At 38.0% G+C, this 16,019-nt stretch overlaps 1 protein-coding gene and 1 long non-coding RNA gene across 2 annotated transcripts; one reads left to right on the forward strand and one right to left on the reverse strand.

Moving 5' to 3' along the window:
* Positions 1–90: 90 nt before the first annotated feature.
* Positions 91–3,857, reverse strand: eif3i (eukaryotic translation initiation factor 3, subunit I). Its single transcript, XM_023286171.3, has 11 exons — positions 3,717–3,857; positions 3,262–3,354; positions 3,077–3,164; positions 2,508–2,573; positions 2,200–2,349; positions 1,749–1,876; positions 1,522–1,632; positions 1,239–1,328; positions 1,044–1,117; positions 744–836; positions 91–634 (listed from the first exon to the last, which is right to left on the reverse strand). The coding sequence occupies exons 1-11, from the start codon at positions 3,717–3,719 to the stop codon at positions 553–555; spliced, it is 978 nt and encodes a 325-aa protein (XP_023141939.1). The 5' UTR covers positions 3,720–3,857; the 3' UTR covers positions 91–552.
* A 3,006-nt stretch (positions 3,858–6,863) lies between these two features.
* Positions 6,864–10,783, forward strand: LOC129350695 (uncharacterized). The gene is made up of 2 exons (XR_008604182.1): positions 6,864–7,694; positions 8,673–10,783. It is a non-coding gene; the product is annotated as an uncharacterized LOC129350695 (long non-coding RNA).
* Positions 10,784–16,019: the final 5,236 nt, after the last annotated feature.

Genomic DNA, 16,019 nt, shown 5'->3' on the forward strand with positions numbered 1-16,019 from the left:
AATGAGAGGATTATGCAGACAAAAATCTCTGGTGAGCAAGTTCATGTTTATAACTGAATAGTAGAGAGTTGCAGAGATCACACAGACAACTTCATTAAGCTGTTTTATGGTGGAATGGTTTCAAAACAAATGCATCAATAACTCAAACTCTTAGCAAATTAAATACACTTAAGGATTCAGGAGTATGTGGTTTAAAGTCCAGTCGCAAAATCTTTGCATATCCAGGGCACCAATATTGAAATCCAGCTGTTCCTGATGCTACCAAGAGTTTCCAAATGATGTTGGAAAAATTGCTTTAAAAAAAAAAAAAAAAACACCACACTTGTCATGAAGATGCAGTCACAAACCTCTCCTGACCTCTCTTCCTTTATTTTGAAGCAATCTGTGAGAAGTAAACAGGTTGAATTCAATCACTGGCACCCAGCCTTTACAACTAAACTTGAAAGATGAGAGGTGAGGTGAGCTGGTTGTAAATGCACTGTTTGTTATTCCTTCTTCCAGACTGGACTGAGTGATGTTAGTTGAAGCTGTGGGGTTGAGGAGACTGGCTGTTTACGCCTCCAGTTCAAAGTCAAAGTACTGTGGGTCAAAGTAGTGAATCCTTACGTATCCGTCTTCTCCTCCACTGCTGTAGCTGTAGACAACAACCACAGTAGGAGAAAAATGTTGGTGGTGAGACAACTGAATAGTGTTAAACAGACTACATTTTAGGGCAATGTATTAAAAGCATGGCCATCTTGTACCTCTTGCCATCAGGGTGAAATGCCACACAGTTGATTGGGCCAAAATGACCTTTGACCCTGCCAAACTCCTCTTCATAGGCAGCATGGAAGAACCTGGGTACAGCAAAGAAGACAGGTTAGCACTAAACATTTTACAAAATCTAACTTGTACAAGTGATGTCATCTAAATGTTTTGCTATGTGATTGGATATCAAATAAGTGACAATTTGGTTCCTGCAGAGTATAAATTCGAAGCACTGAGCTTTAAGTATTAGTATTAATCCGGGGAACTTGCAACCAAACTGCCACATTTTAGCGTACCTGGCCTCAAACTTGCCAATCCTGGTGGAGGTAGTGGTGACCTCCATGGCTTCCTGTCCACCTCCCATCACCACCTGAATCACAACCCACACACAAGTGTATAAGGTTAGTAAGGAGGTGCTGTTTTCTGTCGCTAAGTACCAAATCAAAGTGCACGTTGTAACAGTTCATGCAGCATTGTGTGCCATTTCTTACATGATCCATAATGGGGGAGATAGCAGCAGAGTTGACAGGTCTCTCTGTCTTGAATGTCTTGATGTGATCCAGAGAAGTGGAGTCAAACAACTACAAAGAAACAAGTAAGACACCCAACAGTCAGTGGCAAAGTCCAAATAAAAGATTAGGAATCTGATTGAACTGAGAATTTGTCATGAAGCCAAAAATCTGATAATGATAAGCCAGTTTCATGGAACAAACATAAGGTTTTAGTGATCCAAATATTAAAGTGAGTTATTGTGGCTGTGTTTAAGTGTTCTACCTTTGCAGTGTTATCCTTGGAGGCACTGATGAATATAGTGAGATCCACTGACGGCTGGATGTCATTGATCTGCCTGGAGTGTTCCTTGGCCTTCTTCAGGACCTCTCCGGACTGTCCACGAAAAAACACAGTTACAACATCCAGGTTGAGAGAGTTGTAACAGTCACTGTCATAGAGGTATTTCCCCATTCCGGTTTATTTATAAAACAGTGCTGAATGCTTCAAACCTTGGCGCTGAACTGATTGATCTCTCCATTCTCATGGCCGGCAATGACAAACTCTCCCAGAGGTCCCCACACAGCACTAGTAATCTTGTGGTCACTGCAAGGCACCGACAGGTACGGCTGGTTGTCATCTGCAAGGACAGGAAGAGAGACTTCCTCTTCATACCACTGACAGGTACTACAATGTGGCTGAGCAGCTTTTTTGCCACAAGTGTAAATATTATGTATGAAATGTAAATTACATACAGTAAGGTCTGACTTCATCACTTTATTACGTATTTGTAAAGAGCAAAAATTTATTTTTAACAATTTAAAACCAAGGCACATGTGAGTTATAACCTAGTAGAAACCAATAATAAGAAGGCAATTATGTTCAAACTTGTGATTCGATGGCTAGCCCTTTATCAAGGTCAGTGTGCCTGCTGAGTAAAACAAGTGTGTGTGTGGTATGTACCTATCTGCTGCGGATCCCTCAGGTCAAAGAAGTTCAGGTAGCACTGGTAACCCATCTGCTTGTCTGTGGAGAACATGATGATGTTCCCGCTGAAGTCAAAGCCGCATGTTCTGACAGCAGAATTGGTGTTGAGTAGGGCCAGCTGTTTACCTGTGAACACAAGACACAAAGCAGGCTTAACAAGGTAATGGACTCATTAACAGCAGGCAGAAAAATTTATACAAGGAGTCTCACAATTAACCAGCCCAGTTCAGCATGTTGCATAAAGACAACTGCACCACCCTTTATTACAACTTGTTTTTACTCACCGGTCTCACAGTCCCATAGTCGACAGCTGTTATCTGCAGATCCTGTTAATACGTTTTTAGTGTCCCCTGAGAGACGACACGTTAAGGAACCACACATGTACATGATCAGCGACCACAGTACAGACACAGTATCACAGCATTAGAGGATCCCCCTCAAAAGAGATTTAAAGGATCATTAGTGCCTGAATTATAAGTATTGATATTTTTAGAAAAGGGACAACAAAATATATCTTTAAAATTATTTGTGTTACCTGTGGTTTCATTTGCTCAAGAATAACAGACATTTTTGTTTTTATCAAATGATCACAATAACAGGAACAAGCATAAATTTCTGTCAAATAAAAAAACTCATTGCCGTTATGATATGCAGAAGGATCAAAGATCAAGAATCAAGGATGTTTATTGCCATTGCATTTTGACAACAAAACTTTGTTGGCACTTGTATAACAGTTTAACAATGCGATGTCTCCTTTAAAAGCGATCATGTCTACTGCTGTAAGTGCTCACAAAACCCTTAATTTTCTTGAGATTAAGTATCATATACAAACATGTTTCCTGATGAAGGATACAGTCACAGTCAACACACCACACAGCTCCTGTGTGTCCATTGTAGGTACCAAGCCTCTCGCCATTCACAGAGTACCAAACGTTGGTGACCTAAAATTGGACATTACCAAGAGATAAACAAAATAAGTTGTAAGATTCTAAATAAAAATGCATGTTAAATTAACTAACTTAATTACTATAGACTCACCGTGTCTTTGGCTACAGAGAATAGCAGGTCTCCTTCCCTGTTGTACTTGATTTGAGTGATGGACCTCTCATGGCCCTGGAGTAGGATGGGTTTCTGTGAAGAACAATAGCGAAATTATTTGTATACAATTACGCAGATCACTCAAAGAAGAGAGTTTTAAAGAAGAAATACATTTGGTCTGCAGTCTGTGGTTACACACAGCATCTAACGTTGTGTTTGCTTTCTTATCTTAACAAAAACATCACCTATCCAGTTATACAAGGGGCCGGTAAACCATTACGCAGCTACATCACGCAGCTACCATTAGCCAAAATGTCTTGCTAACACGAGAGCTAAGCTAGCATTAGCCCCGGTACATACGCTAGATAAACTGTAGCTCACAGCGCCAGCAACAAAATGGCCATAATTCGAACCAAATCATTGCTCGTAGAAAACGTTCACCGAAATATACTAACCATTTTGTCAGCTACGTGCTGCCAGTCGGTCCAGTATGTTTACTGCGCCTCCCGTATAGAGAGAAAAAGTGAACACTCGTGTAGCAGGCGCCGGAGCAGCAGAGGAAGAGGATGATGATACACTTCCTATGTGAAAAAGCAGAATGGCGTCTGTGCGCCCCCTACCTGTCACCACACGTAGTACATATTATACAATGAGCCGGAAGCCTTCAAATGTTTTACCATACATTTTTTAAATGTAAAATTTGTTTTTACAGTAGGGCCTCAATAAACTTCATACAACATGCAGTTAAAAAAATATTTTCATCCACATCATTTCAGGCACATACTGCATGACTGTGCAATATGGTCACTGTAAGCACATAGGGAAGTGATATCTCGAAATGGTGATAATTAAATGGCATCTGTGATAAAATGAAGCATTATACAGTGCTCTGTCAGATGTTGAAAAGAATGCAGACAGCATGTGGTGGTGGTTCATGTGTGTTTATGCACCCACCCTGGACCCACTGTGGAGCTGACAGTGACAATGACCAGAGTTCAAGGGGTTAAAACTGGGAAGAAAATGTAAATTATAAATGTAGTTTTATAGTCTCCTCGCTGCCAGAGGAGACTATAAAAGTAACTGGTAAAAAACAGTTACAGTATGAACAGCTGCCAATGTGTAGCTCATCATGGTGAATGTGAGAGGCTCGCTCAACTGATACAGACATTTCACATAATTGACTCAATGAGACAAAGAATCCAGCAAAAAGGTGAGTTTCATAGATGCTGATTCATATTCTTCATTCTATTGGCCTGCTGACTGATATATTAAAGATATTGTCACCTGCCACACTTAAATATTAACAATATTGTGTCCGTTGCCAAAATAGTCCCGGTTCTGCGCTTTGGTTTTTTTGTTTTCTTTCAGCACCGAAAAAGAAGACGGAAAAGAGATGAGAGTCCGCACCAGAAGACGAGAAACCAAAGCCCACCAGAAGTGAACGATACCTTGAGACGAGGAGACTTTTTAGGAAGCAAGGGGGAGGCAGGATGCACTGGTAATTTAAATGTGCTTCAGTAAGAAATACCCTACAGATAATGCATGCTTACAGCAGTGCTTAACTGTGTGTGAAAATGTATTCATTTAGGTGAGAATCAATCAGAAATGTCTATTTGTGTGTGAGTTTTTTCCTTCACAGCGGCCTCCTAAACCCTAGCCAGTTGGAGCAGATGACTTCCCTCCCTGAGCCTGGTACTGCTGGAGGTTTTCTTCATTCCTTCCAGCTACCGGAATTTTTTTCCTCCCCACTGTTGCCAAGTGCTTGCACCAATGGAATCAAAAGAAATTTTGGATTTTCTCTGATGATAATTGATCTGATTACAACATACAAAAAGAGAATTTCAAATAAAAACTCTCTTTTTCTTTTGAAGTTTTATGTTACGGCCCTTTCCTTTGATATTAGATGTTGAAGAACCGTATTTCATGGCTCGAAAATGATTTTAGTGAAAAAGAATAAAAACTTACTGGCATACTGACACCACTGGACACTAAAGAATGTGTGTGGCTCCACCCTGAAACTGTACAGCATGTGAGAATGCTGCAGTTTTTTTCATAATGTGGGCTAAATACACAGGATAGTGTATTTAGTGAATATACGGTCCGTGTACGGATCTGGTAATTGGATTTTCCGTTCTGAAACGGGTATTGAAAAACAAAAAACGAGTGGTTATTTGATTTTCGTTTTAAAATACAAAAATTAAAATTGAAATACAAGGCTTGTTTCCTTTTCATGATCAAAAAGGGATATACGATTTTTTTTAAAAAATGCTTTGATTTTCGTTTTATATTTAGAATAACAAGAAAGTAAAATCAGTAAGAGACAGAAACGAAAAAAGGTCCGTTTTTTTATTTTCTGAGACCGGAAGTGGTCATCAGCAAGTGTTGAGCCAAACGTCAACAAGATTCTCAGAGGGCGGAGCCAGAGAGCAGTGATTGGTCAGACCATAGATAATATAGAAGACAGCGCGCTAGCGTATCTAGGCTTCACTATATATCTATGGTCGGCACGTCTGGTAGCATCTGTGGCTGCTGTTGACCTTGTTTTTGGAGTAAAACACGGTAAGAAGATAAATACTTCTAACCTGTAGCGTTATTTTGTTGTACGTTAAGTCAGCGACTTGTGAAGAGTTGTGTTTTGTAGTGTTTGAGCAGTTGGTCCGGACGCGTTAGCTAGCTAAGCGGCTAAGTTAGCTAGCGGGCTAATTAACACAGGTGGCTAACTTACCGCTGAACACCTGTGTTAGTTGCTGCTGCAGCTGTCCTCATTATTAGAATGACCTTCTCAACCTGTATTTCTCTGCTGTGTATTTTAGCTTTTAAAAAAGTTATTTTACTTTAAGGTTAACTGAAACCGGTTGAGCTGCACTGAAGTTTAACATTCAGCTGGTTTGAATTAAACCACGCTTAACTTAACATTGTGCAACATTACCTCTCTGAATCTCCATAATTTCATTAAATTCCTTCTCTCTTCCACTGCTCAAGTTCAATCCAGTGTATAAAATTACATTAATAGTGAATAAACTAACAACCAGCCATTGTATTTATTTATTATTGCATGTATTTGTAGTAAAACATGAGTTGAAACATCCTACTTTTGGATCTAGAACTGCACAAGCCGTTCATTTTCAGTCACCTGACGAGTTAAACTTCCCTTTTTATGTGAGGTTGAAGCAGAAAATCTGAGTTAACAAAGAAAGTTCTTTATAATTTGCGATACCTGTTATCTCTGACTGAGGCTTTAGTTTTTGTTGAGCTGATTTACACGTAGAAACTTTGTTCAGGAAGATTTCTCAGTAGCTCAGAGGACAGGCTGCTTTTTACACAACCTTGTAAGAGAATGTCTGTCAATGCTTTCAGCAGAATTTAGAAACACAACACTTCCTAAACAGATATTTTGAGGCTGTGAGGTTGAACGTTTTAGAGTATATCAGTGTGTTTGTTTGTGGTCTTTCTGTTTCTAGGTGGAAGCTGAATTAGTGAGAATGACTCCTGCTCCTGTCATCTCTAAGCTCCTCACACATCTTTACCTGCACATGAGGAAAATCACTCCTGTAGAATGCAGGTATGTTTGTCATTATTATAAAAAGATGTTGCCTGGTGACCTGTCAGAAACCCATTATACAGAGTCAGCCAAAATAATGTTTACACACATCAGGAAAAGAAAAACTTGCATAAATATTTCAATACCAAATTTATTCAGACATCACGAGATTAATGAAAGTTATCTTTGGCCTCTACAATTACAAGAGGTGCTTAAAGTGGTGGCCACTGGCTTCCAGACATTTCTGTTGTGTTGTAGACGTCACTTGTTGATGCTCCATTCATGAGGGTAGCGCCATCTGTTGGGAAAACATCATACAACAGGACAGAGTTATCGTGATTTGATCAAACTTAGAAAGAGGTATCTATATGTGTAGAATTACTTATACAAATTAAATATTTATAAAAGTTTTTCTTTTCCTGATGTGTATACATTATTTTGGCTGACTCTGACTCTGAACTTAATGAGAACAAAACTGTCATTTAATTGTTGCTTTGAAAGCTTCTTTAGTGAAAACCAGCTGGTGTTCTGCTTTGAAACAAACTGCTGTTGATGTCTGTGTTTTTAGGTTTAACCCCACAGTTTCTGAATGAACTGATAGTTTTTTTTTCCTGATCAATGTGGACGTTATAATTGATGGTAAAATTTACTGATCATATAATCAGCATGACACTATAACAGTATAACATTCTGACCACCTGACTAATACTGTGTTGGTCCCTTTATGCTGCTAAAACTCCTCTGACCCAGTGGTTCATCAGAACCTCTGGGGATGTCCTGTGGATTCTGTGGATCCTGTGGGTTGCAGGGTGGGTCCTACCTAGACCAGGCTGATCCTGGACCATCCCACAGATGCTCCATCAGATCTGGATGTGGGGAGTGTGGAACCCAGGTGAACAGCTTAGCTCTGTCGTGTTCTTCAGACCACTCCTGAGCAGTTTTAATTTGTCCTGCAGAGGGTGGCAGCTGGCATCAAGGACTGCTGTTGCCATGGAGACTAGGGGGTTGTTTGTCCTGCAGTGTTTAGGTGGTGGTACATGTCAAACATCCACATGAACGTCAAGGTTTCCCAGCAGAACGTTGCATTAGAACAAGATGATGGATGTTGTTCTCTTCAGCTGTCAGTGGTCAGAATGTTGTGGCTGATCGGTGGATCTGTCTGCCTTTACTCTGACATCCAGAGTTATACAAAAGTGTAGTATGTGTGCAGTGCAGAAGAGATTTACTTTATTGTATGCTTTTTTTTTTTTTAAGGGAGAGCATTTTTTTTATCCACCTGAATGAAGACCTAATCTTTCCCTTCAAAGGATAGTTAATAATTACTACGGCTTCCATAGTGGTCCCATCAGAGAAAATCATATCCATATACAGATTTTTATTAATTCCAGTGCTGGTTCAGGAAAGATTATAATAATAACTACATCAGATAATTCTTGGTCGCAGTTGGAATTTTGCAGCCTGAGAGATGGTTGAGAAGGTTTGCAGTTCTTGTTTTAGCAAAATATGTTATAATAGAAGATCTTTATTGTCATTGTACATGAAATTATCTGCAAACCAGCAAAGTGTATCAGTCTGAGGTATCTAAAAATAAATAAGTAAAGAAAAATGCTTCTAAAGCCAATAATAAACAGAATATTTTGAGGGAATATTCTAAAAAGGAAAGAAAAGCTCCATTCTCACTCCTCTCAGGATAAACTGTCATTAAAATTGACTTTAAATTTAGCTTCAACACGAGATAAAAACATTTACTTTCATTACTGATATTGTCAAGTTTTAATAAAGTTCATGCTACTTTTATAAAATGATGAAAGTGAATAAATTGTATTTCTGTGATCTGTGTTTGATTTCTGTCTTTTCTCCTGTCATCCAGATGTTCAGAGGGAGATGATGCCACATCTGGTCCAGCTGATGGAAGGTCTTGAAGTTCTCTGACTGGCCTCGACTGAAGATGGTCGTCTCACTGGATTTAAGGTTCAGATGCTCAGTAACAAACTCCACCAATGAACCAACAGGGAACCTTTAGGTTTATTAAATGTTGCTATGAAGGTATCGCTGTTTTTCTTTGTGAATGCAATGTGCTCCAACTGAAACTTGAATTAGAACTTAGAAGTAAATCCTTCCATCTGAAAGGATTTAGTTGCATTAATAACCTCATAACATTCAAATTTTTATTCCAGTCTTGGTTGAAAATAGAATCTCTGTATTGATTCAGGTAAAAACTGAACTTCAAAGCATGTTGGAGCAAAACAACCAGATGAAAACTGTGATGGTGTTGGATTGTCAGACCGTAATGTTGCAGCTCAAAGCAGCTTTTCTATCTCAGTTCATTCTGACATTCAGCTATGAATCAACACAGCAGATGGTGATCCATGCTGTGGAAGTCTCACATCTCCTGATTTAATGGAGCTGCTTTGCACTTTTTACACTGTTTATTCACCAACACTTTATTTAATAAAAGTCCCATCTAGTTTTTATGAGGAATGTGATGTTTTAATCTCTCTGTGAATAACTGCAGTCTAATGCAACAGCTGGAGTTGTAACATCTGTCCTGATATTGATCATGAAGTATTGATCAGAATACTTATGGTCAGCAGTCATCCCTGAAGTTTTACATTAAAATCTTTACTTGTGTTGTGAACTTTGGTAAGAAGCAGAAACGTTAGCGTTGCCATGGATACATGAGTGTTAAATTCTGTCCATGTTTCCATTTTGGGAAATGCAGTCCAGTTCCAGAATGTGGAGGAATTTAGTCTCACAATCACAGACAATAAATATTATCTGAAAGTCGGGTTATTGTTGTTTATCAGCACAATACAAAAAGATTAATGTTAGAAATATTCCAGTTAAGACTCTAGAATATCATGATTTATGTAAATTTACCTCAATAATACGAATGTTCAGGTTAAGATTGTACAGTGATATTTATTATGTAAGTTTAGCTGATTAAAGTTTATGACTCTGCACTACAATATTATTTAAATTGACATCATTATTATAATATTTAGGGTTAGACCCTACAGTATTGAGATTAAGAAATCAAATATTCTATAAAATATAAATACACTGAACTCATTTGGATATATTTAAGTGAGACTCTACAATATTATTTGACACAAATCTATCTAAATCAAATTTTAATAATTTTCACACCAAACATTTACTGGACTGATTTAAATATTAAAATCACTCCTTTCTAATCCTCTGCTGTGCATTCAAACCTGAGGCCTTAAGTAGAAACACACAAGTATCTGTTTGAAGGAACGTCTGAAGAGTCCTGGTTCCAGAACATGATGATAGAATTATAGACAAACTTCAACAAAAGCTGTCTGAGAGTTTACAGGTTTTTATGTTGGATTTCTTCAGTAATTTAATGAGCGTTATCAGCAATAATCAAGTGTTCATTTGATGAACTTGATTTCCTAAAACATCCAGAATTGGAGCTCATGTCTTTGGCAGCTGTAAAGTTTCTGCTCCTTCAAAGTTCACAACACAATGAATGAATTCCTAAAACACTCTCAATGCTGGAGAGCGTTTGTGATGCTGAAGCAGTGATCAGTTTTTCTGTTTCTTCTCTGGAGATGCACAATGAGGGATGTCTGCAGCAACTGAGAAAGAGTCTCACCACATCCTGACATGAGGAAAAAGACTTTATTGAAGACTACAATGAGAAAAAGTATCAGACAGCAGACGGCTGCATTCAAGGTGAGCTCTGAACATTTGATCTGGAACAGGAATTCAATAACGGCAGCATGAGCTTCATTTCAGTCTGTAGCTGCTGAATTCATGGATGAATCATCTGGCACTAGAGAAGAAGACCATCAAACATCCACGTCAGCTGATGGAGGTCCAAGAGTCTCACCAAACAACCAACCTACAGAGTGAAGACCTCGAATCTGATTGGACGGCCTCCTATTCAGCCACATGTGAACAAATGCCTCTAAGTTGATTTGTTTTCTAAAATAAATCTAGTTTGAGTCCTAATCTATGCCTGTGTGTTTGCTTCTTTACACTGCTGTTAACAGTTTAGGCTGTTAGATTGTTCCAGATAAGACAAGTACAAGATTCTTCAGAGCCGTTCTACCACGAGCCTGACAGGAAGAACTCCAACAGCTACTGAATGTTCCTGTGGTCCCCTCAAGGCTACAGGAGGAGCCCTACGAGGACGAGCTGGTCCACCTGATGGTGGCCTACATGAGAGCTTTAATTATTCTTCATCTACTTCCTGAAAAGTTTGGTCAATAAAAAAGACAAAAACTAATATTTTCAGCTGAACTAAAGACAGACTTTGTGATTTTTCTGTTCACATGTTGTGTTGTTGTAAACTTACTCTTTCAAATAAATAGCTGCCTACCCCCTGAAAACCAGCATTTGTCCTGTTTTTGTGTTGCTCCTCGGTGACCCTAGACAACCAGGTTGTAATGTTTTTTGAGCAACACACCATACTATGATGTTTTTACAATGAAGGTTCTACTATGGAACCAGTTTGACATGTTCAGGCGTTCTTTGTGTGAAAACGCAGAGATTTCAGGTATCAGAAGGTGGTTTTCAACTTTCTTTGTTAACTTTCTGCTTCAACTTTAAACTAAATTTCCTTCACTAAGCCAGCCCTCTGGACTTCCAGTAAGCTGTGTTCCTATTGGCTGTCCAGGTGGCTGCTTGGTGTTATCAGGAACACCTGAGCAGCTCAGTGTCTTCCTGCTTTATTTGGCTGCAGACAAACATTTCCTCTGTTTCTCTTCACCAGTGAACCGGGTTTGGCTCCGTTGCTTTAGTTGTTCTTTAGGCGTTGGCTTGCAGCTTCCAGCAGTAAAATCGTCTTTAATGTGTTTCTTGGTGTGTTTTAGGGCTTTGTACTGGATAGTTGTCTTGGTAAATGTGGTTCTTTAGCCACAGTTAGCACATGGTGCTAATGTGTGCAGTGATTAGTGGATTTGGTGCAGCTGACTTGTGTCTTTATCTTGGCTGTAGTGAGTCTTCAGAGGTTTTTGGTCAGACACATTCTGTATTCTTGTTCGTGAACCAACGTTGGTTGTCCAGAAGGTAAGAGTTCCTGTCCTGATTCTCTGTTCTCAGAGGTTCTCTGGGAGGCTGCAGGAGACTTTAGCGTTTGGGTTGTACTAGTTTGGTTTTTGTATGGTTTCATTTGGATGACTATCTTGAGGCCCCTCCATGTGGTTTAGTGAGGTTTTCTGTAACAGTTCTACAAAGCAACCTGCAGCAGAAGAGACTTTGAGAGTTTTTAGGAAGTTCTGGAGACCAGACTTTAGAGCAGCAGAAACATTTGTCAGCAGTTTGAGCAGGAGAAGGTGAGCTTCAGAGTAGAAATGAGACAGAAACCTTCTTGACCCGTGTGGTGAGGTCCTGTACCAAGAGTTTGAGCAGGTTGTGAAGAGTCTGTAGTTCTTTGGTCTGAAAGCACAAGAAGAGTCGACTCATTAAAGGAGAAAACAGGAGATATTGTTGGTTCTTCTGTCATTCTGCAGTTTCCAGTTTCCTTAGACTGAATATCAAGTTTATATTTTAAATGATTTCCCATGTGAGCCCAAGAAGACTTCAATAAACTCCCTCCATCCCCTGGTCGCATTTTATTACGATGTTAAATTATTTTTTTTTTTTTATGTTTTTGAGTTTTAATCATAGTTTTAGCATAGTTTTTTCTCTTTGCTTGTTAAGTTTTGTCATCTGTGTGAAAGGTGCTAAACAAATAAAGTTGAATTGATAAACTGAATAATTGACTAACTCATGATTGTGACAACAGAAGCATTTTCATTGTGATTTAAGGGTTTGTTTCATTTCTAAGGTTGAGGTTAAAATCTTGACAGAAAAAAAAGATTAAAGAAATAAACTACATTTTAAAAACGCAATTAAATCAAAGGAAAAACCGTTTAATACAACAAAACTTTTAAAAAGAATTAAACATTAAATACAATTAAATTATATTAAACAGACAAAATATTTAATTAAATAATTAAACAGAAGACACAAAACGTAATTATGAATTTAAACAAAAATATGAAACATTAAAGATGAAATATTTTAGATAATTAAACATCTAAAAAATAAAATTAAACAAGAATATTAAACATTTTTTTAAAAATACAAAACATTAAATTAGATTATTAAACCTTTAAAAGACAAAACATTGAATTAAAAATTAAATGTTTAATTAGAAAATTAAATCTTAAAGACAATAAAACTTTAAATAGGAATTAAACAGAAAATACAATGAAGCATTTAAAAAGACAATTAAACATTAAAAGGTGGTAAAACATTTAAAAAGAAAACCGTTAAAGATTTAATCGAAAAATTAAACACGGGGAAAGAAAAGGAAATTTTTCAAACAAGCCGATCAAACATTTGAAAAAACAACAAACATTAAAAAGACAAAACATTTGGAAATCAAATCAGACATTAGAAAAGAATAAAAGGTGAGAAAAAAGCAAAACTAAACATTTAAGAAGAATCAAACTAAAGACAAAACATTTGAAAAGACACCAGTTAAACTTTAGAAGAGCAAATTAAGCAGAAGAAACAATAAAATGATCAAAAGAACAAAAAAAGTTAAAGGTTTTAAAGTGTTTTCTTGTCTGAAATGAAAACATCAAGTTGTTTATTCAAACATTTCCTCTTTCTATGTTCTTGGTTTGATTGTGGACAGATTTACTAAGAACTCATTTCAGAAAACTGATTTCCAGATAAAGTCTACTAGTAGTTGAAAGCATTGATCAAACTAATGTTACCTTCTGATCTCCACAAACTTTACTGTTCAGTGAAGAGAATCAAAGTTTGTTAAGGATTTCTAAAAAACCCACAGGTGAAGGTCTGAGAAGAACTCAGATTGATGGTCTAAATGTGAAATCAAGACTCATGGTCACAAGTTTTAAGGCTTCTATTAACCAGAAAGTTCAAACTAACAGAGAAGTACTGAGAAACTTAAAATTTCAGTCCTCAGACTGTCTGAAGGTTCAAACTAACAGAGAATGACTCAAGAACTTTTAGGATTTCAGTCCTTGGACTGTCTGAAGGTTCAAACTAACAGAGAACTACTCAGGAACTTAGAAGATATCAGTCCTTGGACTGTCTGAAAGTTAAATCTAACAGAGAACTACTGTGGGATTTAGAAAATTTCAGCCCTCAGACTGTCTGAAGGTTCAAACTAACAGAGAACTACTCAGGAACTTAGAAGATATCAGTCCTTGGACTGTCTGAAGGTTCAAACTAACAGGGAACTACTGTGGGACTTATAAAATTTCAGCCCTCAGACTGTGTGAAAGCTCAGGTCCTGAGGACTCGGGAGGTCTGGAGGCTTTGGAAAGTCTTGGAACTGAGGGTTCAGCCCTCCAGCACAAAGGCTGAAGTCCAACCTCCTGAGAAAAACGGTCGAGACGAGACTCGAGTAAAAACAAAACTCGAAAATGACAAAAACTAGATGATAAATGCGCAAAAAAAAGAAGAATTAGTATCTGAGCGAATAGCTCAGGGGATAAAGAGACAGACTACGAAGCGGAGGGTCGCAGGTTCAAGACCCACCAGTGGCATTTTACTTTGTTTGTCTTTGTCAGGATTTTGATAAAATTTAAGCAGTGTCTGGTCTTGAACCAGCGACCTGCAGCTCCATAGGCAAATCCTTAACTCACTGAGCTACAGATCAGATACAAAGAAATAAATTCGTCGTCCCTTTGACATCGTAGTTCCTGAAGTGACCACATGGGTGGAGCCAAGGCGGAGTCTGGGTGGAGTCAGGGCGGAGAGTAGGCGGGGAGGTGGGTGGCGGCCTCCCCCCTCTACTCCCCCACCTCCCCCCACCGCCCACCACACCTTCCCCCGCCCGACGAGTTCTTCGAGTCTCCACGAGTTCTTCGAGTCTCCACGGGTTTTCCCGAGTTTCTTGAGTTTCCATGAGGTCGGAGGCAGAACAAGCTGTCATGAAGAGGTGTTGAAGTCAGTCAGGATGGACTGACTTTTTACAGCGACTAGAAGGAAGATGACTAGAAGAGCAGGTCTTTAACCACCATCCATAAAATCCATGGAGTCGACTCCAGAGAAATGAAGGGAGGTCAACTTTTATCAACCTCCATCCAGATGTTCAACTTGATATCTTTACTTTGACATTTTTAGCACCACAAACCTTTAGTATCACACTTTATTTTCATTTATTAGGACTTCAATGGAATCCACCAGCAGATTTAGTTTTTGTTGACAAACTTTATTCTTGTCATTGTGGGACTGCAGTATTTAAAACTGTTCCTTCTATTTGACCTCATGTTTATTAGTTTTAGTGGAGAAAGTTATTTTAGTTGTCGATTAGTCTCTTAAAAAACAAATAAAAAATTGGATTAGTCAAGAGGTTTAAATTTCTTACTTTGTCATATTTTAAATATGACAAAAAATATAAAAATAAAGTGTCTTGAGACAATTTGACCTGTAATTGACGTTATATAAATAAAATTGAATTCAAATTGTATGTATCTTGTAATGTTGGAGTAATTCTGCCATATATGTTGGAAAACACATTTTCTTTGACCATTAATCTGTTGATTGTTTTCTCCAGTAATTCATTTCTTGTTTTGGTTTATAAAATGTCAAACCCAAATATATTCAGTTTACTGTCATAAAAACCAAAAAGATTTACATTCATGATGCGGGAATCAGGCCGTTTTTCACTTTTTATCTTAGTTTAGTCAGAAAGATAGTTGATAATGTGTGAATTGTTGCAGCTTGTGAGGCGTAGAAGGTTTTAATCTTTGGGGCCGAGTGTCAGAAAACATTTAGAAACCAACATCAACAAAACACTCAAAGATGTGAACATCATTTGCATGACAATGTCAAATTAAAGGACATTTATTTCCAACGTAAATGTGTGATATTCATCCTCTGGAGCTTTCTCTTCACATCGTCTTCCACCTGGACTGGTTTGGTGGGGAGCATGTGTAACAAACATTTGAAAAACTGCACTTTAACATCAATAAATGACACTCAAGTTTAATCTCTACATAAATGAGAGTGAGTCTGGATGTGCTGCTCTGTCATTAACTCCTAAGTTTAGGGAAAGTTCAAACAAAAGAGGACAGTTCAGATAAGACTTGAGAATGAGCTTATTTTGAACAAACATCTCAGACTTTCTGAGCTTCAGCACCTCTAGCAAGATATTTTAACAACAAGCAACACAAGAGATCCAGAAGTTGGAGAGAGTTAGCTTTAGCTGAGCCAAAGAACA

The sequence above is a fragment of the Amphiprion ocellaris genome, chromosome 15, assembly GCF_022539595.1.
Source record: "Amphiprion ocellaris isolate individual 3 ecotype Okinawa chromosome 15, ASM2253959v1, whole genome shotgun sequence".
NCBI lineage: Eukaryota > Metazoa > Chordata > Actinopteri > Pomacentridae > Amphiprion > Amphiprion ocellaris.

Bases quoted from the DNA above. Each gene is read 5' to 3' on its own strand.
- eif3i (XM_023286171.3), bottom strand. The intron at 2,574-3,076 runs GTATCCTTCATC...GTCGTCTCTCAG, and splicing joins GTGGTGTGTTGACTGTGACT to GGGACACTAAAAACGTATTA. The intron at 635-743 runs GTACAAGATGGC...TGTTGTCTACAG, and splicing joins TTTCACCCTGATGGCAAGAG to CTACAGCAGTGGAGGAGAAG.